This window comes from Dunckerocampus dactyliophorus, chromosome 3 (assembly GCF_027744805.1).
Source record: "Dunckerocampus dactyliophorus isolate RoL2022-P2 chromosome 3, RoL_Ddac_1.1, whole genome shotgun sequence".
Classification (NCBI taxonomy): Eukaryota; Metazoa; Chordata; class Actinopteri; order Syngnathiformes; family Syngnathidae; genus Dunckerocampus; species Dunckerocampus dactyliophorus.
Genome location: NC_072821.1, coordinates 16,705,157 through 16,727,943, shown reverse-complemented (window position 1 = coordinate 16,727,943; position 22,787 = coordinate 16,705,157). Strand labels below are relative to the sequence as shown.

Here is a 22,787-nt window from a genome sequence, read left to right as displayed (position 1 = left end):
TATTTTCTCATCCCCCCTGCCCCAAAATTCACATGTGAGTCCCTTGTTGCGTGATTTTTATTTGGTCTTTATTTATTATTTTATTAATTATTGTATTTTCTCTTTTTGGCCTCTTGGGGAAACCTTTTAGAGTAATTGAATTGAACTGTCCCCCCACCCCAGAATCAAGAATGGCGTGGTCCAATTTGTCTTACGTCCTCTGTGAGGAGGTAGCTTGCTGCAAGTACGCAAAACGACCTCAACAATTTTGCCCCACCCGCGCACGTTTTTGTACAAGCTCCACTTGGGCTGTGTCATTCTTTCCTTTATATGCCATCAGGAGATCAGGACAACTCTGTGACCTCAACGGTAGTTGAAGTGTTCAACTGTGAGAACCGATGTCTATTTTTAAAAGCACTTTGTGCTCTAACTTTAGCATCCGCGGCCGCACAGCTCTGAATATGGACACACGCCCTGACAGACAGCAAACTGCGGCCGGTAGCTTTAGTCATGTCTTCGTCTCCTCATTCATTCAACTGCTAACCCTGGCATTGCTAGTCGACATACCTGAAGTTACTTCAGCAGCTTTCCACTCGCGTCCACGCTTGCATTCTTGTCAGATGCCCAAAAGCAGTCATGACCTTGGATGGATAGTGTGTGTATGAAGCAGGTGTCAGCTGATGGCTGCGGAGGTGACCTGCTTATCCGGGTCTTCTTAGATTTCATTTCAAACGTGATGAGGCCGTGCCACTGAACAGGCTGAGAGGGATTAGAGGGTACCAGGAGCCACCCGGCCAGCTCAAGTGGGAGAACATATAATCTGTGTAGGTGTTAGATCTTAAGCATTTCACAGGAATTTTACCTCCACCAAGCATACCGTACATCTCACAAGACCAGAGGTCCCATTAGAGTTGATCCCGCCATTCATTTTCTATGCCGCTTATCCTCATTAGGGTCATGGAGGTATGCTGGAGCTGACCTTCGGGTGAGATGCGGGGTACACCCTGGACTGGTCGCCAGCCAATCACAGGGCACATATAGACAAACAACCATTCACACTCACATTCATACCTATGGACAATTTAGAGTCACCAATTAACCTAACATGCATGTTTTTGGAATTTGGGAGGAAGCCGGAGTACCCGAAGAAAACCCAGACATTTCATCTTGAAACGCAAGTTATAGCAGTAACAATAAAATGGAGAACAGACTAAATAGGCGGTATGTTAACGTAACATAACAGTTACGCCCTGCTGTGACACGGGTTCTATGGTTTTGCTATTTTTTTACCTTTACCTTACCATTTTGTTGTGCCTTTTTACCTCTTCTCCTTTGTCCTTCACTTAGACCCTGGCCACTCCTGTCTTAGGCGGAGCTGCGGGACGTGCCGCAGCTGCTCTCCATTTGCTTTATCCATTGAAGCTCACCTGCTACTACTGGATGGCACTCTGCTATACCTCATGGTGAAGACGCCCAGCCACGCTTCAAGTTGTTAGTCATCCTGTTTAACTAGTTAGCTGTTGTGCTGCACGTCCTGTGGCTCCGTCAGGCCTGGTATTGGTTTATCTCTGTTTCCCCGTTTACCATTTTTCACGGTGCCAGCAGTATCATCCGCAAATAATACCAACTTTAAGTCTTTTGTCACTTTACAGACATCACTGATATAAAAGTGGAACAGTTTTGGTCCCAGTAGCAACCCCTGGGGTACTCCACATGTGATATTTAAACTTGCAGATGTGTATTCTCCTAGCTTTACATATTGCTTCCTGTTAGCTAGGTAGCTTTTAACCCAGTTCAAAACTAATCCTCTGATTCCGTACCTTTCTAATTTTGTAGTTAGGATGTCGTGATTAATTGTATCGAAGGCTTTTGTGAGATCCATAAATACTGCAGCTGCACACTTTCTGTGGTCTATAGCAGTGGTCCCCAACCTTTTTTGACCCACGGACAGGCTTGTGTTCCCACAAATAACTAAGACATGAATAACATCAAATTAAAAGCACAAAATGAATGCCGACCCACCATCCACAAGTTCAAGTTCCAGCCAAGTTTTTCCAGAGAGATTATTACATCGCTGTTTGACGTGTGTGGTAAAAGGCAGGGCGCTAGCATGAACTAACTTGAGACAAATGTGCACATTAGCGCTCAATAAGTCATCAAAACTTACCTTTATGCATTCCCACATAGTATCAGCATTTGAGACCAAATATGAGGTGAAAGAAAAATGGTAAAAATACAGTAGTAGTCTATCTGTGCGACGAGAGAAAGTTAGCACACACACAGTGGACATGCGTCAAGTGAGACAGATGTAACAGAGAGAATCCAGCCACTTTTCAAAATAAAACATCATAGAAATTATTTTTTCTTTCTGTGCGGCCCGAGAGCAAATGACCTGGGGGTTGGGGACCGCTGGTCGATAGCGTTGGTAATTTCAATCAATGCCACGGAGGTCTTCTTATTGATACATTTGTCCAACCTATTATTGAATAGACTCTTGATAATTTTCGAAAATTGGGATAATAAGGAAACTGGTCGGAAATTTGTAAATTCATGTTTGTCTCCATTTTTAAAAAGTGGAACTACTTTAGCTATTTTCATTTTGTTAGGAAATTTTCCAGTCTGAAGTTACTGATGTATGTCAGCGGTTCTACGGTCTCAATGACTTTGGACTTGGCTTGACAATGTCTAAAAAGACTTGCAACTCGACTTGAGCTTCGACATCAATGACCCGAGACGTTACTTGGACTTTAGTCTGACGGCTTGAAAATACTTTTCAGTGAATGTGTTGAGTCAAACGTGTCCCCATTCAAAGTATTCAACTAACGTGATCGTTATTATGTCATTTCTAGCAAGACAACGTATTTTCCCTTTGAAGCTGCCTCACTGAATGCATCTATTAAGGTCCAATCAGGTTTAGAAACAAACAACGAATGTGTGGATTACATTTCTGTGCATTCACTGAATCCTGAATGCTCTGCCTGCACTCTGTTTCTGTGACTAAATCTTGTCACACTGGTCTTATTTTATTTAAGAAAACAATTCAAAATGCATTCATTGTGTTTGTCAAATGTCGCATTGTTAAAATGGCATTTTAACAGGGAGACACTAACAGTGCTTATGACTTGTAAGAACTCGAAAATGTCAAGCCTATGACTTGGGGCTTGACTCGAGCTTTTTTGATTTGACATTGAAACTTGATTTGGACTTGCACCTCTTTTACTTGAGATTCAAGACTTGAGATTTGCAAAACACCAACTTGCTCCCACCTTTGGGTGCTCCCATTCAGAGCAAAATGACTTTCATCCGAAGCACCCCTGCAGGTTTTAATTACAGTGGACCTGGATGGTGTTTTTTTCCAAGAGAGCACAAAAACAACACATAGCTGCCCTCATTTCTCCTGACAGGAAACAGCAGCAGTAGGAAAAAGCCAGCCCAGCTGTACAGTAGCTGATGATATAAAATTGATCAACCTTCAGACTATGGCGTTTCTTATCCTCTGAAGTCAGGGATGTGAAGACGACAACATCCCATAAATACCGTATGTAGTGTATTTTCAGGCTGCTGGACTCATGGTGAAAAACATACTGCATTTAGGAGACACTTTAGAGCAACCTGGGCCTCTTTTTGGTATAAGTTTGACACTAAAAATAAACATTTTGTAGTTTTATGTCCCATTTTTTGGTGGTTTGAAAAGTTCTCCAAGGCGGTTTTTCAGGGTCTCTGTCGTTTTCCACAAGTCAAATTTAAGACTTTTTCAAGATGATAATGAATAAAATTTAAAACCCATTTAACTTTGTTTTTCCGTGCATTCTTAGCTGCCTCTTTTTTTCTTAAGAACGCAGGGAAAAGAGAAAGACGTGTGTTCATGTCTGAAACTACACTTTTTTTTTGAGAATTGTGCCTACCATCCACAATCCATTTGTGGAACATGAGCACACGTCTTTCCCTTTTCTGTACGCTCTTACGAGAGAAAAACAGCATGAGGGAAGTAACAATTACATGTCATGGGACACACATTTTTCAACTATGAAGTCATCTAAAACAGTGGTGCCCAACTCCCGGGCTGAGGCCCGGTACTGGGCCGTGGGTCATTTGGTACCGGGCCGCACAGAAAGAAAAAATTCACTCAATCATTTTTTTAATGTTTTATTTTGAAAAGTGGCTGGATTCTCTCTGATACATCCCTCTCACTTGACGCATGTCCACTGTGTGTGTGCTAACTTTCATTCATGCCTCACAGATACAGTAGACTACTACTGTATTTTTAGCATTCTTCTTTCACCTCATATTTGGTGTCAAATGCTGATACTATGTGGGAATGCATGAAGGTAAGTTTTGAGCTCTAATTCAGTGCTAATGTGCACATTTGTCTCAAGTTAATTCATGCTAGCGCCCTGCCTTTTACCACACACGTCAAACAGCGATGTAATAATCTCTCTGGAAAAACTTGGCTGGAACTTGAACTGGTGGATGCTGGGTCGCCATTCATTTTGTGCTTTTAATTTGATGTTATTCATGTCTTAGTTTTACACAATACATAATATTGTGTGAACACAAGCCGGTCCGTGGGTCAAAAAAAGGTTGGGGACCACTGCTCTAAAACACCTCCAACAACGTTTTATGGATTTGTATACATGCTGTGACCATGCAGTAACAGGTACATTCGTGACAATATGTCATACTTTTTGCTATATTTGGATCATTTTAAACATTACCGGAACTTCTTTCCTGGGCGCATTGATTTCACATAGCCCGTAGATAAGAACTAGCACTACTTCTGTCAACAACAGAAGTACATGCCTGTTTGCTACTACTTCGTGAGAGCCTCCGCCGACAACTACTTTTGGACAATGAGGATCCAGAACCTTATGTTTTTGAGCCTGAATATACGGAGGATGAGCTACAGGTTTCAGAAGCTGAGCCTGCAAGAAGAGAGTGAAACTTTGCAGCAGACACGGGGCAGGTCATTACACCGCCATGACTTGGTGGTGTAAATGTGGAGCTTGCCAAGCCATGCTGACAGAAATGGAGTGTTTTTGCTGCACTGAGTGGCATGCGGTGTTACCATGGAAGGAAATGCTTCGTGCATATGGCGAGGAGGACATCGCTCTACTGTAAGAGACTGCATTACAACGAACGAAGACTTGTTAGCGTTAACAAACCCCACAGGGATAGAAACTTTTTTTCCACCGACCCAAAATAAACTGGAAAATAGGCCCCAGACCAGCTGGACCAGACGGATAACTGTCCATCAGAATCGTCTGTGTGTGTCACCACACTAGGAATTTCACTCCGGTCAAAATCACCGTCACTTATGAGACCAATGACAATGTTGTCATCTGCAAATTTCAGCAGTTTCATAGCCGGGTCGCCTGAGGTGCAGTCATTCGTATGTAAGGAAAAAAACAAGAGGAGGGGAAACACCCTTGGGGGGCGCCAATGATGATGGGCCGGGAGCTGGATATGTTGCTCCCCAGCCGCACTTGCTGCCTCCTGTCAGTCAGGAAGCTGTTGATCCACTGACAGGTGGAGGGGCGCACAGTCAGTTGGGTGAGCTTTTGAAGGACGATGTGCGGGATTATAGTGTTGAAGGCAGAACTAAAGTCCACCAACAGGATCCTTGCATATGTCCCTGCAGAGTCGAGGTATTTCAGGATGTAGTGCAGGCCCATGTTCACTCACATCCTCGACACACATGTTTGGCCGGTAAGCAAACTGCAGGGGGGTCCAGCAGCGGGCCTGTAATACCTTTCAGGTGGACCAACACCAGTCTCTCGAAAGATGGCGTAACGGGCGCCACAGACGGGAGGCGATGTCGCCTCTACGCCATTCATTTTCAATGGAACCTGCGCAATAGAGTAACTATCGCATGTCACCATCCAGACAAGTGACATGTGAAATTTGTGCGTGTGAAAGTTTGTGCTCGTGCGTGTCATGCGACGTGATCCCAGAAAGTTTTTCAACTTTTCATCTCTGCCCAGACAAAGGACCAATCAGCGGGAGTTTCATTGATGACCAATGAGAGGACAGCATGCTAAGTATGCTATACTTGCAGTATCAGATTTCCTGGAGCTATTTGACATTTCTAAAAAAAAAAAAAAAAAAAAATATAGAGATATAAAGAAAAAAGTAGCGGCTTGGGAACTCGTTGGCACCAAGTTTACATGAATTTACACGGACGTTTATGTAAGTTTATCTTCAATACTAGCAAGGTACGGTACTAGCAAGAGTTCTCGATCAACACCGGCTGCTTTTCGTATTTGAAACCCCGAAAGTTTGTTGGGCTTTATAGTCAAAATAGGCGTGTCCCATTATGAGCATTGTTAGCTCCCACACGCTGTTTCTCTCTTGAAACACGCAGAAAAGAAAAATACGTGTGGTCATTTTTCACATAAGGATTGTGGATGATGTGAAAAAGTTTTTCTTTAAGACCATAAAGTACATTTTTTTTAATTTTAGACTTAAGAGCCTGTTTTTCCTAAATGCAACCAACTTTTTGGAGAAGTAGAGTGCACGGTTCGCCCCCTCGTCCTGGCTAAATGTTAACTCAATTAACAAGCATCAGTAGAAGCCTTTTCACATTCAAATGTCATCTCATCAATTCACCTCTCAGGCAACTTGGCTTTGATCAGGGTTAGGAAATGCACAATGTGTGTGTGCCTGCACTGTGAAAGGGGTGTCGTATGCTTCCACACCTGCTTGAGTTACAAGGCAGTGACTGTTGCAAGAGAGGCTTAATATTGCAGCCCTGGATGAAAATGTACACGGTTATGTAATGCTGCCCGTTTGTGTGCAGTTTCAGCTCTTAAAGCAGGGGGAAGTCAGCCCCCACCTCCACCACCAATGAATCAATGAAGAGACATCTAGCTTGTTCGCCAGTACTTTTATTTTTAGATTTTGTAGAACAGGGGAACCAATGATTACAAAAAAAAAGTCCACGTGTTCTACATGCTACACCTTAACCTAAATTATCATGCTTGCCTGGAAAAAAAAATAGAAATTTAACCGAAACAAACAAAAAGACATTTAAAAACTGACGCACATTATACTCACCATTAACTTTACTTTGAATGTACCTTTCTCTTGCCCCCATGCACGCACTGTTTTATACATTACATTTAGTTAAAAAAAATTAAGACTTTTAGGTGCTGCTATTAACTATAATTGTTTTTCCACTAGCAACAGAATGCACCTATAAATAAAAAAAAAAAAATCCATTATGACAACATTGATGGAAAATAGAAAGCCTCAACTTAGTTTTGAACACAACAGATGAATGTGCTTTCTACCATTAAACAAGAAAGGAACACATGGACACCCAAATAGTGCTTCAATGAAAATGGTCAGCCTAACTCCTCACTCTTCAATAATCACATTGGAAGAACACAAATTTTGATAAAATAAATATCGCACATCTGCTAGAAATAAATAATGATTACTGAAAACACCTCACTATGTTAAATGCTCAAGTGAGATTTCATCTACGCGACCACTTCATTTCATGGTATGAGGATGGTCATGTGTGTAAAGCACTAGTGCGGCTTCGAGTGTCTCTCGCGGCTGTTACCTTGAGGTAGATAACACATTACATTAACGCCTACGGTAATGGTTGCTGCTGGCATCATGTGTCACATTTACAGTATGAAAGGGCTGTAAAAAGGAAGCTTTCGTTTACGTCATATCAAAATTAAACAACAAAAAAAACATCCTTATTCCTACATCTCCGTAATGGCCTTAACAAAGCACTTTTAAAAGCATACAGCAATGCTATTGTTAACCATTCCTTCTTTGTCACACCTTAACAGCCAAATCATAAATCTCCTAAACCCATCTTTCGCCCCGCCTATTTTCTGTTTGTCTACAGTACGTAAGTGTGCGAGTGACAGGCCAGTTTAGCAATGAGGGCGTAGACATGAATCCATGAAGGCCTGGGCATCAAGGCTCAGAGTGACCAAAACTCCTTAAGTAGAAGAAAATCACCCATCAACTCTTAAAATGTACTTTTAAAAGAATATAAAAAAATGTATGAAATGATTTCAAGTAGAATATATCATATCATATATATAACAAAAAAAGGACAAACAAAACGGTCAAGGTCTTGCACTGTGAGGGAGGATGTTTCTAGTTAAGATGCTTGAAGATGCTGCTGTAGATTTTGTGGGCGATCTGTGGAGAACATTTGACAGCACAGGGGGGTGAGGGACGCCTGGATGGATTTTAGAGGCAGCTCGTCAGTGCTGTCAAAGCCGGGCAAGGCCAGAGTGTCCAGCTGCATATTCAGCACGATCTCTGTGCTCCTGCTGAGGAAGCTCTCACCCAGCTCGCTTTCCCTGGTCTCCAGCGACACCGTCTCCAAGGTGGCCACGGACTCACCAACTACCTCCTCCTTGCGGCTGAACAGGTGGTCCAGGTAGCTGGTGTAAGTGCTCTCCTTCTGGAAGTGGTTGTCTTTGTGACTGTCCCAGCAGGCTTCATCTATTAAACAGCCGTTCTCTGCGACTCGTTCACCGGAGCCAAAGCTCTCCCAAGGGTGAGCAGGCCAAGGATCGTCACTGCTGACAACTGCCAAGCCTCCTCCGCCCAACTGGGCCAGGTTCACCAGGCACTTCTCCTCCTTCTCCTGACTTATGGACTTGGACATGGAGCCTGTTCTAGGCGCCTCCAGCTGAGAGACTGAAGAGTTGAGCTCGTTGAGAAGACCCACGTCATTGAGCGCCACCTCTTGACAGGGCTCGGGCTGCAGGCTCAGTTTGATGGTACTGGCGATGAAGGAGTCAAAGTCAAAGCCTTGTTGACTCTGCGGCTGCGTCTGATGTTTCTCTTGCTCGCTGTCTTTTTCCGTCAGACTCTGGGTCTTTTCTGCCTCCTGCATCGCAATCTGAGCCTTCACCAGCCCGTTCTTCTCACACTTGGTCTTGGCCTTGCGGTCTGCTTTGTCCTTGCTCTGCTGCTCCTTCCAGTTGGAGAGGTCAATGATGAGCTTGGGCTCATAGTAGTGGTTGACTTCACTGTCCCTCCAGATGAGGTTGTCCAGGTAGGAAGGGGACACAGCCTTATAGTTACACGTGTGGCTACACTGAAGGTCGCAGTATTTGTTTTCATGATGGTCATCCTGCCATGACCTCTCTGATGGGAACAGAGTGGAGTAGTCAAAGGACGGCTCATCCAGGAGCTTTTCCCGATCTCCGTCTGCATATTTCCGAGGGTCCACCTGCAACACATTACAGGCACATGTCAGCAGGGCAGGTACATTACCTGCATCATGTCTTTTTAAAATGTCACAAATTATAAAGTTACTTCCCTACTATGACACCACCAAGAGAAAGTTTTATAGTAATAGTCAATATTTGAACACGCACCTGAACCACCTCCTCATCGGTTACGTCAGAAAGGGCCCTCGGGTCCACTTGGACTTCATCTGGGTCATGGATGCTGTGCAAGTGCCAGTCAGCCTCTGACAACTGGCTCTCGTGACACCTGCTAAAAAAATAAAATAAAAAAAAAAAAGCATACAGTCACCACAAAACAAGCAGTGGCTCATAAGAGAGGCACATGAACCAGCTGAACAAACCAATATATTAACTTTTTGGCTGTCTGATCGACATGTCTTTTTGTAAAGCTTGCACAAATGAAAGTAAGCATTGGAGCGAGGTTGAGGGGAAATAGTAACACACCTGTCCCAAGTGTGGCTGTGGCTCTGGTCCATGAGCAGGATATCATCAACTTCATCTTCAATGTGAAAAGGGTGCAGAGAGATAGGCTCATCCAAGGGGAAGGAGTAGTCAGCCATATAAGGGTGGGCAAGAGCTTCTTCCGCAGTTAAACGATCCATGGGGTTAAAGGTCAGGATCTTCTCTAAGAAATCCAGGGCTGTGCATGGACAGCAGGAAGGGGAAGGCAATGGAGAACAACATTTTACATTTTAAAAAGATGAAGCCTTGATACCAGTTTTATTTCAACAGTATCTACCTAGCATAACCTTGAGTGTTTCTGATAAGGAAAAAAACATACCTTGAGGACTGACATCAGGCAGCAACTTGACCAGTGGTGTCTGAGGTTTTGACATGTCGGTACGGATGAAGACGGGTATCACGCTGTGGAGCTCCTGGCGGTCTTCCTCTCGCAGTACAGGGATGGATTCCAGGATAAGCTGCATCTGCTCCAGTTCGTGAGCCCCTGGAAAAAAAAACAGTACCATGTCAAGATGCTTCAGTGCAAAATTCTTCAAGTTTGTTCTGAGAACGGCAAGTGGTGTTCATTTTCTATCCAGCCTTGGGCTTTTTCAACAAGAGTGGATTTGCAAATACAGCATGACAAACTGTCAACATTTACCCGCAAAGAGCGTTTTCCCAGTAAGCATTTCTGCAAAGATGCACCCAGCGGCCCACATGTCGATGGCTTTAGTGTAGTTATTTGGAGAGAGCAGCAGGCGGGGCGACCTGTACCACTTGGTGACCAGACCTTCAGACAGGTGACCCTGCAGCAGAGAGAGAGACACACTGAATTAGCACAAAGGGTGGAAGAGCGTGTGTGTGTGTATGTGTGTGGTCGGTGGGGGCATGTTTGGAAATAGGCATGAGCTGGTTACCAGTTTCAAGGTATGAAAAAGTCAAGATTTCAAAACCTCTAAAATACCGTAGTCAGTATGAGAGAAAGTGGCGGTCCAGCGTGGCTTTGTCACGTCCTGTGTTATTCTACAAGTGGAACTGGGCTTCAATGTGCTGAAACCACGGGAATGAGCTGTGTTGCCAAAAGTCGGGCAACTTAAATATCGCGGCATAGCTCGCACTGTTGTTAGCTGCTATTAGCATCGATTGGTGCCTGTGTGACGTGTGCCCTCGTAAAGTTTTGCATTCCGTAGCATGTGGATTGTGTGTATTTCACATGGCTTTGCAGCTATCGAAATAATGTCTAAGCGCATAATACTATATAATACATTTGACACGTTAACTTGAATATCATAAAATAATTTGCAAATGTCGTTGTTTAATCGCTTGTACTGTTGACACTACACGTTGCAGCTTAAACGTAGTAAATGACAACATTAATATTAGCATTATTAAGAGAAAACATTGTACTCACATAAAAGATTGCTTCAAATGGATGCACATTTAGAAGATTGACTCCATTTATAAAACAGGTTGCCTTGTTATACGCATGCGCAGTAGCCGAACTCGTCATTCCACCGGTACGACTGCACTGTTGTCATTGTTGTCGGTCGACATATTACTCACGCCGAGGGTCACCAAATGTGGAGATGTGATTCAAAATGAGACAGAAGCCTAGGATAAGTGTTAGAAACTGTTTACTCGCCACTGAGCAACAAGCAACGACTACTGAGCAACAGTTGCTGACAATCACATGTCCCGGAAACAGAAGTGAAACTTGCTGATGCAAGCAAATTAATAAAAACTCTGCGAATACGCAACAAAATTCTTAGCATGAGTTGTTTTATTTATGTTGTGACCTTTTTGGAGCCACTAATTGCGTATGTATTTATTTATTATTAATATTTTATTATGCAGCATATTTATTTGCATTGTGCTTAGTTTTTTAAAGCTCGAAAATATTTTTGGTCTTGTGACATGAGTCGCAGGATTAACCACTGTAGACTGTATTAAGAACTGTATTTTATTTAAAGATAATGCTGTTATTTTTTGTTATTTAAAATACATAAGTTCCACTTCCATAATGTCCTATTATATTGTTTAAAAATGACTATTCAACAGAAAGGTTTTTCTCTTCTTTCAATAAAGATATTTTCTTTAAAACACATTCTAGAGCTGTAATTATAATACTGTGAAACTGACTTTTTTTACACAAGGCTATCCATACCGTCACAATCGCATAGCGGCCCATGCCTATTTGGGAATGATAAAAAATTGCTTCTGGTGTGTGCTGTGCCCCTTCAGTATGAGGTTCGTGAGGACAACACGCCAATTGAACAAAGAGTGCAGAGAGGAGAGACAGTTGAAAGGAGGGAGTTCATACACGTGCAGGCCCTGTCAGCACTCTGAGAGCCGCATAATCCCTGTCACACTCACACAAATCTGCACAAGGACAGTGAACAAGTGAACACAAAAGTTGACCTGTGTGTGTGCATGTTTGTGTATACACACACACGGGGGGGGGGGGTTGAGTGGAGGTAAAACAACACCTTCACTGGCCTCTTCCCCTCGCCCCATCCCCTCACCATCCAAAATGGTCAGCTCACCACTGAACAAGGCTCCTGTTTCTACCCTAAATTAGCTGCAAAATACTCAATGTCACGCCAACCCCCTGCTCAACACGCCCCTCTCTTTTTTTTTGAAGGGCAACAATACTCAGTGGTTTTGGTCGTGTGACACTCTGTCCACATCAACATAATTTCTGTCCAAAAACATAGCACCGGTGTCCACAAACAGACATCTCCAAATCATCTCTTAAAGTCATATTGCCCCACCTGTTGCTTCGACATACATTTGACAGCCTTAAGTGTGAGGTCATTCCTAAAGAACAATTCTATGTAGAATGGACTCTGGACTAAAAAGGAACAGATTGCACTTGATGAAAGCATTAAGTACTTAAAAGGAATATTCAAGGCCCACTGTTTAAAATGTCAATGGAACACTTTCACCACAAAAGACAAAAGTAGACAGGTTGCAGGTCTGGCCAACCTTGCATACAACAAGTTATCAGTTAGTGGTTCAAAAACTTTATATTTTTGGGGGTTCTGGCCCAGAGATAAATGGAGCATCAGTGTAGTCTTACAATGGCCATGTGAGAAATAATGATGAGATGAAGAATTTAAAACTGGTGTCTACTTCCTATAAACTGCTTATAAACGCAACTCAGAATAGCCTCAGGAGCACTGGAAAAGTCATTAAAAACATCACCAACATCTATTTTGTGGATCATATGAGAGGTCTAGTTTCAGGCAGGCCGCTTGCTGGCTGAATAAATGGGTCAAGTGTGTGTGTGTGTGTGTGTGTGTGTGTGTGTGTGTGTGTGAGAGGTTTTGGGTTGTATATTAAGCTGGATTCTTGGAGCAAGAACTTGTGAACCCTTGAATCTCAAACCTTGGGTGGGGAATGGTTCACATAAAATCTTATCCTTGACACTCCAACCATTATATTTATGGTTTTCATTACATCTAACTTCTAACTTGTATGCATACACAACATCCTTTTCTATAGGTACATGTTAAATGATCAACTTTTGTTTCAGTTTCAGGTAAACGCGTCACCAACTCTCACTCTGCAACAAGACAGATGCGTCAGGGCTTTACAAGTCGGAGCGTTGCACGTGAATTCTTGTCATTCATGATGCCAAGCCACAACGAGGGACGACTGGAAGGTTCACACACAGCTTACTTTCTTAGAACAAGGGGGGGATCAAACTCTTACAGCACACCCAAGCATCATCAATTCAAGTCTAAAGTGTCAGGGGCTGTTACTTTACTAAATCCAAAGTAAAAATGTGAGGTAAAGTTGAAACGAGAATTGTTTAAAAGGGTTTCACATGAAGTCCCCCCCTTCCCGTATGAGCAGGATGTTTTGACGTATGAATGTTTAAAATCGATTGAAAACTGTGGGAGTAGTTAGTGGATATAAAAGGGTAAAATAACAATAAATTGATAATAATAATTATTATTATAATAATAATAATTATTATTATTATAATACATAGTGATAATATATATATGAGGTAATAAGTCCAGTCCTTTTGGTCCAGTCCAGTCCTTTCATGACAGGACATATGCGATGTTACACATATCTGTATCGATTGATATTGGAAATGGAAATTGAGAATTCTACAATATCGGCAAAAAAAGGCCAATATCGATTGTCCAATAAAAGGCCAACATCCCTAGTATTTACAGATTGTCAACTGAAAATTATTTTTAAAAATCTGTCAGTGAAGCAGCTCATGTCATTGTCCTTGAAATTGCTAATGTGCCAGGACTGAGACCAAAAAGTGGGGCCATGTTTACACACACGTGCGCATGCACACCATTTCACATGCGTGGTGAGTTTATACTACATGCAAATACAAGTTGCATTTTTGGGGGTAAAGTGACACTTCCTTTTCAAACAAAGTTGTTCAAAGAGCATGCATTCTATTGTAGACAGAAGAAGTAGTTGAAAAAGCAAACTTGCCAACAGTGGGCTGAGCTGCCGCACACCCTGTGCCTGCAGGACAGCTTAGTGTGATAAAGGGGGTGATGGGTTCATTTTAAAACAAGCTTCGTTAGGCCTGAAACACGAGATGTGCTATCAAATGACTGCTGGTGCCATGAAAAAGTGGGTAGTGGAGATAGCAGCATTCTCCCTCCCCCACCAGCATACCGCTATTGTTATCAGAGAGGCAGACAAAACACAGCAGCTCTATTTGAAAGGAGAGTAGCCAGTTAAAAATCAGCCCGGGAGTATATGACCACATGTGTGACCTTGGCAAAAACTAAGACAATGGTCCAGCACCAGAAAACTGACCCAGACCAGGGTGATTTTCATGTTCTTATAGCATACATGGAAAACTGCACCCAAGAAGGGGAAAATGCCAGTGTGTTGTTAAAGTGCAGGGAAGCTATTTCTGAGAGAACAGTGGGAGAAATTCAGTTCTTCCCAGCCAACATGAGCAATCACCTTCCTCTTACTACAGCGGAAAGACATGGTCCCTCCCCACAGTATGACTCATTACAGAACATACAAGTCAAGTGAAAATGTGACTCTCATACCAGCAGCAGTTGGCTGTCTGAAATGAACAGTTCCAACAAACATGTTTGCGTGAGTCAGCACGACGAAAGAGGGCAGGATTCTTTCTAGCTGTGCTATGAATGAAGCAGTGCCAACCACAAGGGTCCAGTCACGTGGGATGACTTCAGACAGACCAATGACTAAACTGTGACACGTGTGAGTGACTGTCTCACAGCTCTGAGGGAGACAGCAAGGGGCTCCCCAACCTACATTTCAACATCACACCACCATAACAGGCTTGAAATAGAATTCCTTCATCCCTTTATGAAGGGTGACAACACACCTAAGGTCAATAAAAGACCTTCCACCTGGCTACAATTACACAGGGCAATATATCCACCTTCTCACACTAAAGATAAATAACCTACTTTGAAACTCTGACAACAGTGCTTCCAGACAAGAAAAAACAAGCTCATAGCCAGTTTTTATTTACCGACATCTGGTTTGGAACACAGCATTTTGCTTAACCAGCATCTTAAGACAAAGCACTGCATTACTCTGAGATTTGTTTCATTATATAGCTCCCGTATAGCTCCAACTACAATAAACATATATTTAAATTAATACCTCTGACAGTAATAAAGCATCATAATTAAGAGTGTTCAAAACTTTCGTTTTTAGCAGCAGATTTTTGATTAACACTGGTTTGTTAAGCAGTAATTGTGTACTCCTCTGAGCAGTTGTAGTTGACCGATTATCGGCCGGTGCCACTTAGGAATTTTGAGGTATATCAGTATCAGCCTTTATGTAAATCGGCCGATATCAATTTAAATCTCTCTCTCTCTCTCTCTCTCTCTCTCTCACTCTCTCACTCACTCTCTCTCTCACTCTCTCTCTCACTCGGCTGAAAGAAAAGTTCTCTCGTGTGCAGAAGGTCCTGAGAGCAAACACACATGTCAAGGTAAACGCAGAGCAGTCTCTCAAAATTGTAATCAACATCCCAGTGCGCCACATCTCCCAACTACTACTAACGTTACAATGAGCAGTAGAATAAAATAAGAGCGGAGTAAACATTAACGGCCGCTGTGCTAGCTCGTAGTACCTTCCGAAATGTCTGAATTACTTGAAAGAAGGCAAAGAGTCTATGTGTGCAATTGAGAGAGTGCACGTAAAAAAGACTCAATTCACTTGTTTTATTGGCAGCAAGTACGCTAGGGTGGAGGCTGGTTAGCATACCATAACATTAGTTCACCGGTCTGGCTCTAAAGACTCCACAGACTATGTATTAGCAATGGGGAGAATGTATGTAACGTGGAGAATAGTGTGCGCTTGCGTGAAAGTCACATGAAAAACTCTACAGCTCATGACTACTACAATAACGTAACGCTAAGAGCGGAGTAAACACAAGCGACAGCTTTGCTAGCTTACAGCACCTCCCGATAGGTCTGTGGACATGAAACAATGCTGTTGGTAATATCAATGTTGTCGTCGTCTGTGATTGTAGAAGGCTGCGTGTGATTGTTTGGGAAAGTAAGAAATTCAATTCAGTCTTGTTTTGTTGCAGGGAAGTACGCCAAGATGAAGGCTGAAAAAAATTCAGAGAGCTATTATATATGTTTTTATTTAACTTTACAAGAGTTGTTGCTCAGCCTGTTGACTCCCTGTACTTTGTTGTGTTTGAACTAAAGATAAGTTATATATAAATGTTACTTTATTTACTGTGAAAACATTTCAGGCAGCTATTTATGTAAGTTTTTACTCAACTTCTATGAGATGCTTCTGAGTCTAGGAACTCCATGCTCTTCTGGAGCTATATTTTTGTTTGGTTAAATAAAAATGCTTTAGCCAGTTAAACTTTTACTGCAAATTAATATCGCCTCCAAATATTGGTTATCGGCTTCCTTAACTACTAATAATCGGTCCTGAAAAACTCACATAGGTCAATCTCTACTGAGCAGTGTTCACTTGTACAAGGAAAATATAATATTGCCAGTGTTTTTCACAGGTTCAATTCTACTGAGAAGGGAAGCAAAGGCATTACCTCATGGAACCACAACCAGTCTTGTTTACTTCCTGCTATGAAACTGCGTCACCCCTGGGAACACTACATTACTGGGTGATAAACACCACACGGTAATGTGAAGCATTTTTTTCCTTTTGGTACAATGTGGAGAAATATCATGCTTGCTTGTAACCAACTGATGACAGTTCTTCATTGCCAGAGTCTTACCTTGTGGGAGTAGTGGGGGTCCATGATGCGGGCCAGACCAAAGTCCCCAATCTTCAGCACCAGGTCCTCTGTGTTGACAAACAGGTTGGCAGGCTTGAGGTCACGGTGGAGCACATTGGCAGAGTGGATGTACTTGAGTCCCCTGAGGAGTTGGTACATGAAGAGCCTGGCGTGGCCCTCTGACAGAAGGCCTCGCTCCAGCACCTGACACAGGTCAGTCTCCATGTACTCCTGCACTATGTAGACCGAGTTGACCTCCGTCAGGGATACCACATCCTCAGTTAGCCTGCGACCACTGGGGCCTAAAGTTTCAAAAACCTAGATAAGGACAAAAAAACAGGGCTCAACAATGCTGTCGTCTTTGTTAAAAGTGTATCTGAGTATAGTGAGACCATGCACAGACATTACCTTCACTATGTTGTCATGGTCCAGTCGTCTTATAATCTTAATTTCTCGCAGGGCGTGCTTGACACTCTGGGGATCAGTCAAGATAATCTTCTTCACAGCCACTCGCTTGTCACAGTCGGTGTCAACTGCTGAAAATACCAGGCCATTTCCTCCATATCCAAGGGGCTTCAAGTCCATGTATCGAGAGCCCAGGTCAAAGCCATGGATGTTCATTAGGGACTCAAACTTCTCTGCCATGATAACTATTAGGGCTCTTAAGCCAAACTCCACTTGGTCTTCTCAAATCTGTTAATACTAGCAGAAGACCCCTTCAAATTGCTTCAGAGCCTGTGCAAACCCCCCTACCACCAGGTCTCTGTACTCCACCTCCTCCCCTGTGCAGTCGTCACTGTCAGATACAGGACACTATAGCGTAATTAAACTTGCATTTCATCTTGAATGACGACCAATTTCAAATTCCAACTCCACTCTTGGGGATGGATATTAACAGAGCAGCTTGTAGGAATGAATGGAATGACCGATGAAGCCAATTCAAAATGCACTGACAAATGTTAGGCTCTAAAAGCATGTAGTTGCATCCTTACAGTGCACATACATTCAGTGTATAACTGGCCCTGAGCAGCTTCATGAGCAATGTGCCGATTTGCACTCTTTTTTTCTTAACTTTTGTATTTATTACACTTGATGTATAATTGTCCTATGGAGTATCCTGATCCTGAAAACTAACTGGTTTAGAGCCTGGCCTTTAGAATGGAGTTATTTCTCAGCCTCAATGATCAGGTGGCTCAAGCTCGCCACAGTCGCAATCAAAACCGTCCTCCATTTTATTAGACTATAACCTGAAAGACAGTGGAAAAAGAACGGGGTAAGCAAAAAAACATAATTGACACTGCTACTTATAAGTAAATTTAAAAAACACACACCCCGGGGGGTAGACAAGAGCATAGATTAAACAATTTAAGTACTGTAATTCACCGGCGTCTTCCTTGTGCGGCTAATAGCAGCTAACCCCCTCCCCCAAGCTTGGCGCTCGCCAAATCAAATTGTTCCAAATCAAATGGATCAAACTGTTTTAATAACCACCGGACAGTGAAATAATACTTATGACCAGAGGATGTAAAAATTTATCTTTAATGGTTTTACACCCAATACAGCCCACACACATTCACATTCATAGTGTATGAGATAGACTGGCGGAAAGGCACTAAGAATGTGAATGCTAGCTTGGCGGTTAGCAGACAAGCTAAGTATGAAATATACGTCGATTTAGGGGATATAAAAGACACACCGACCTAAGCCATAACATGGACATGAAATAAACATTAATAGACGTTTAAAAATAAAAAACGAGAACCATTTAAAGAGAGGGAGTATATACTGCAGACAAAGGAGCCGTTGTTGGCGAGGCGACTGACTACGTGGACCAGGCTCTCTTGAGGAGCACAAAGCCAGCGTCGGTTACGACGTTAAAGACGACCACCAATGTACTTCACATGAATCTATCGAGATGGAAATGATAAACGTGACCAGCGAGAAATACTCACAGTTCGTATTCGTCGCATTGGAACCGAAATGGAGTCAATCAAACCCAGCGTAGGTTTGAGTACGCTCCGCTCCCGGAGCTTAGCGGATCTATTGCAATCGCCATTTAGGCTGGGCTGAGGTACTAAAAGCGCAGTGACGTCACGAAGCTGCCTTCAGGGACTGTAGAACATTTCATAATTACTAAGTTTGTCGGTACACAGAATTGATGCAATATCAATTAATTTCTCTTCTTCTCTTTTTTTTCCCACTTTTGGCTTTTCCCTGACAGCGGTCGCCACAGAGAGTCAATCACTGTCACAGTTACATTGTTTTGTATGTTAGCAGTAGGAACAGCAGTCTTATTTTCTGAAACAATAACATTTTCTGCACATTGGTGTTATGTAAATAAGTTTGCAGTTAGGTTTTAGCCATTTACAGCTTTATCCCTTCGTTAAGCTTTAACATCAATCAAAATTATTTTAAAATACTTTTCTATGTTTCTTCATTTTTTACAACTCAAATGTGTTCTTATCTAACAAAAGGACCATGATAACGCAGCCACTGTCAATTCTTGGTTCTTAAAAAAAAAAGAAATGCCAACCAAAGAACCATATGACTGAGTTGCTCTTAATTTTTGAGTGCCTATGAACACAACAATGATAAACGTGATCAAACGTAAAAAAATGATCCAAGAAGGGTTTTGAGGTCACCGTCCAGCGCTTGATTCAAAACAGAGTGACAGAATTATGTTTCAACAATTAATCATAACAGTAAAGGGGAAAAATATTATGTACAATTTAAACCCTCTATAACTAAATAATATATATAACTGCCTTCTCTCAGAATATCTATAGTCTATTCACCTATATTGACCTTCAATACTGCCTTTTAGAAAGAATATTTTATATTATTTTAACTACTTTCCTCTTATTAGTCTCCCTCCAAGAAGTTTAGTTACACACTATTTTATACTAGAATTTTAGATACAAGGCAATGGCATACTGCAACAGCAAGTGGAGTTTAAATGAAAACACTTAATCATAACAGTCTCACAATTTTTGTCAACTAAAATAGAGTGTTTTTTCCCTCTCTTATAGGAGTTGCACTGTACTTCCTCTGCTATTACTACTGTTGCTTGCATATGTGTTTGTAAACAAATGTGTTTGTTTTGCTTCTCGCTATCTTATATTTTTGTCAGATTACAGAAAGTAGTATTGCATTAGTGGTGTGAAAGAGTAAATCCCTGTGCTGGTCTCACACACACACACGCACACACACATACACACACATACACACACTCACATCAGTTTGCAGCTTTGCGAAGTCCATCTGGCAGCAATGCACAATGCACAGGTTGATTCTCTTTCAGCGGTCCGCGCTCACATCACAATCTAATCCAAAGATTAGGCTCACCGTGACAAAAAATCTTTTTTTTTTTAAAAAGGCAGCCTTGAATTTTCATCCCCATCATTCACATTGCAGCTCTGCTGCGCCTGTATGGTCCTCTGCTAGATGTGAATGGAAGGACGTGTACAGGTGTGATGGGAGCAGCATCACAGCCGCAGCATCACATCAGCATCCGCAGGCACACCATGTGAGTGAGCATGTGGTGCACAATGCAGATGCCTCACACAGGCGGGGATGGGCTCAGGCATGCCCACTGAATGCTGCATGCCTCTGGCTGGGCTGCGACAGACTCTATTGGTCCGTTTTAGGTAATTGTTAAAATAAGATTGACGGTATCAGCAGCACTTCTTTTTGTCTAAACATGTCGAGTCAATGTTGACATTTTACTTTATGCTAGCATTTTGCCTCATTGTTCACGTTCACATGGGTGTATGGTTATGTAATAGTCGCATACAAGCTTGCAAGCTACATTACAATAGGGTAAATGGGTATGCAGAAAAATAACGCAGTACAGGTCAGATCATTGTACAGTATACAGTACGTAGTGCAGTGTACACTCAGCCACAACATTAGGTATACCTGCACAATCTGATGAGGTCCAATACAAGAAAAAAGCCTTACAAGTTAAAAATTACACTGTTAAAATATATGACTATGCAGTGTCTGCAGTGTAAACTTACCATTTCATTCCATCCCTCGTAAAATGGAAAAGATTCCACACCTTTTACTGTATACATTTGAACTCAGAGTTATTCTACCCTCATTGCAATTTTTTTTCTTAACATTACAAACGAGCACTACTGTTTCGCTGTCGCTACTGAAAGTTTGTATATTTTGAAAATATTGGAAAATTTGATTGTGCAGCTGTACCTAATGTTGTTTGTCTTGAACTCAATATAACCACTATTTCAGTGTCCATTCCCCACATACAGGAAATTGACTAACACACTAAAGAGACTGGTGATTCCCATTCCTTAGTTTGAGCTCAGTCAGATGAGCTAGAATGGTTCAAGGCCCTCCCTCTTGTGGACACACGCCAAACACTTCTCTAACACACTTACTCCTCTCCAATTTCTGCCATGAATAAAATAAATAGCTCTCTTATTAAAACCTTTAACAGCCAGTATTTTGCATACCTTGATTGCATTTGAGTAATATAAACTCTTAAAAGTTTCAGAAAAATATATTTGGACTTAATGATGACAGAGTGTGACAATCATTTTGCTCTCGCCTTGAATTTTAATCTGTCAGGTGTGGTGACATCAATACACCTGATTTATGACGAATAGCATTTAGTGGCCTGTGCAGTGCTGTGACGTCAATGATGGGCAATACTGTTGCAATCAAAAGGTCTTGTTCGTGACCTTTGTGGAACACTGTTTAGTTACTCATCTTATCTATTGATAGTGGCATGACTCTTTCTCACCCACATTTTACACTTAAAGAGTGTCCGATTATGTATCAGAGCCTCCTCCTGCATTATAGTGATACCCGTTGTCCTTAATAATAAAGTAGAACTATTCACATGGATGTTACATCACATTCTTGCCACTTACTAGGGTTGAAACTCTCCCGCCGCAACATGGTCTTCCGGTTAGCATTCCACTTAGAAGAAGATATCCAACACCGCTAACAGGCAGGTAGACAGGTGCACAGCTTTCAAGTTATAGTCCAGTAAATGTATGAAGGTGTTGCCAGAGCTTTTGGCGATGTGTTATCCTATTCCATGTGCTTGTGCTTGTGAGGTGGAGCTGAATGGAGACTTAATATAGGCCAGGCCGGAGAGGGGAGGAGACTGCTCTGTGTATGGTCTGCATGGCTTGTCAGTGTGACAGACGTACTTCCACTCCCGTAACACATTTTACTGTTTTGTTTCTGTTTTTTTTTCTTAAAATCTCTCTCTAAAATTATCTATGTAGCATGCTTTCTATAGTGATAGTAGGTATACAATCTGTCAGCCTAGGTTAATGGACCCTAATGATAGATTTAGACATAATTGTCATTGTCATTGATATCAAATATAAAGAAATGTTGTGTGTGTGTACGTGCGTGTGCACAAACTAATCATTATTAACTATGGGTTAGTAATCCATCCATCCATCCATCCATTTTCTATACCGCTTCTTCCTCATTAGGGTCGCGGGGGCATGCTGGAGCCTATCCCAGCTGACTTCGGGCGACAGGCGGGGTACACCCTGGACTGGTCGCCAGCCAATCGCAGGGCACATATAGACAAACAACCATTCACACTCACATTCATACCTATGGGCAATTTAGAGTCGTCAATTAACCTAACATGCATGTTTTTGGAATGTGGGAGGAAGCCGGAGTACCTGGAGAAAACCCACACGCACACGGGGAGAACATTCAAACTCCACACAGAAATGCCCAGGGGAGAATCGAACCCAGGTCTTCCCGATCTCCAAGCTGTTACTGTGTTGGCCAACGTGCTAACCACTAGACCACCGTGCGGCCGGGTTAGTAATCCTGCTTTTTAATTTACCCTGTGTTTTGATTGACCCTGTCAGAAGAATTAATTAATTTCTAACGTTTTGGTCACTTAA

General features: G+C 42.2%; 1 protein-coding gene across 4 annotated transcripts; it reads right to left on the bottom strand.

Moving 5' to 3' along the window:
• Positions 1 to 6,846: 6,846 nt before the first annotated feature.
• mapk6 (mitogen-activated protein kinase 6) lies at positions 6,847 to 21,952 on the bottom strand. 4 transcript variants are annotated; one of them, XM_054771293.1, is made up of 8 exons: positions 21,780 to 21,952; positions 17,293 to 18,131; positions 16,885 to 17,202; positions 10,312 to 10,456; positions 9,991 to 10,155; positions 9,654 to 9,849; positions 9,339 to 9,459; positions 6,847 to 9,190 (listed from the first exon to the last, which is right to left on the bottom strand). In XM_054771293.1, the coding sequence occupies exons 2-8, from the start codon at positions 17,527 to 17,529 to the stop codon at positions 8,105 to 8,107; spliced, it is 2,268 nt and encodes a 755-aa protein (XP_054627268.1). In that variant the 5' UTR covers positions 17,530 to 18,131; positions 21,780 to 21,952; the 3' UTR covers positions 6,847 to 8,104. The 4 variants fall into 4 exon arrangements, with proteins under 4 accessions (XP_054627268.1, XP_054627269.1, XP_054627270.1 ...); XM_054771294.1 differs by lacking the exon at positions 21,780 to 21,952 and adding an exon at positions 20,119 to 21,683; XM_054771295.1 differs by lacking the exon at positions 21,780 to 21,952 and adding an exon at positions 18,837 to 20,061 and having other exon boundaries at positions 9,339 to 9,456.
• Positions 21,953 to 22,787: the final 835 nt, after the last annotated feature.

Bases quoted from the DNA above. Each gene is read 5' to 3' on its own strand.
- mapk6 (XM_054771293.1), bottom strand. From the start codon at position 17,529: ATGGCAGAGAAGTTTGAGTCCCTAATGAACATCCATGGCTTTGACCTG. The intron at 17,203-17,292 runs GTAATGTCTGTG...GTCCTTATCTAG, and splicing joins ACCATGACAACATAGTGAAG to GTTTTTGAAACTTTAGGCCC. The intron at 10,156-10,311 runs GTAAATGTTGAC...TTTTTTTTCCAG, and splicing joins TGGGAAAACGCTCTTTGCGG to GGGCTCACGAACTGGAGCAG.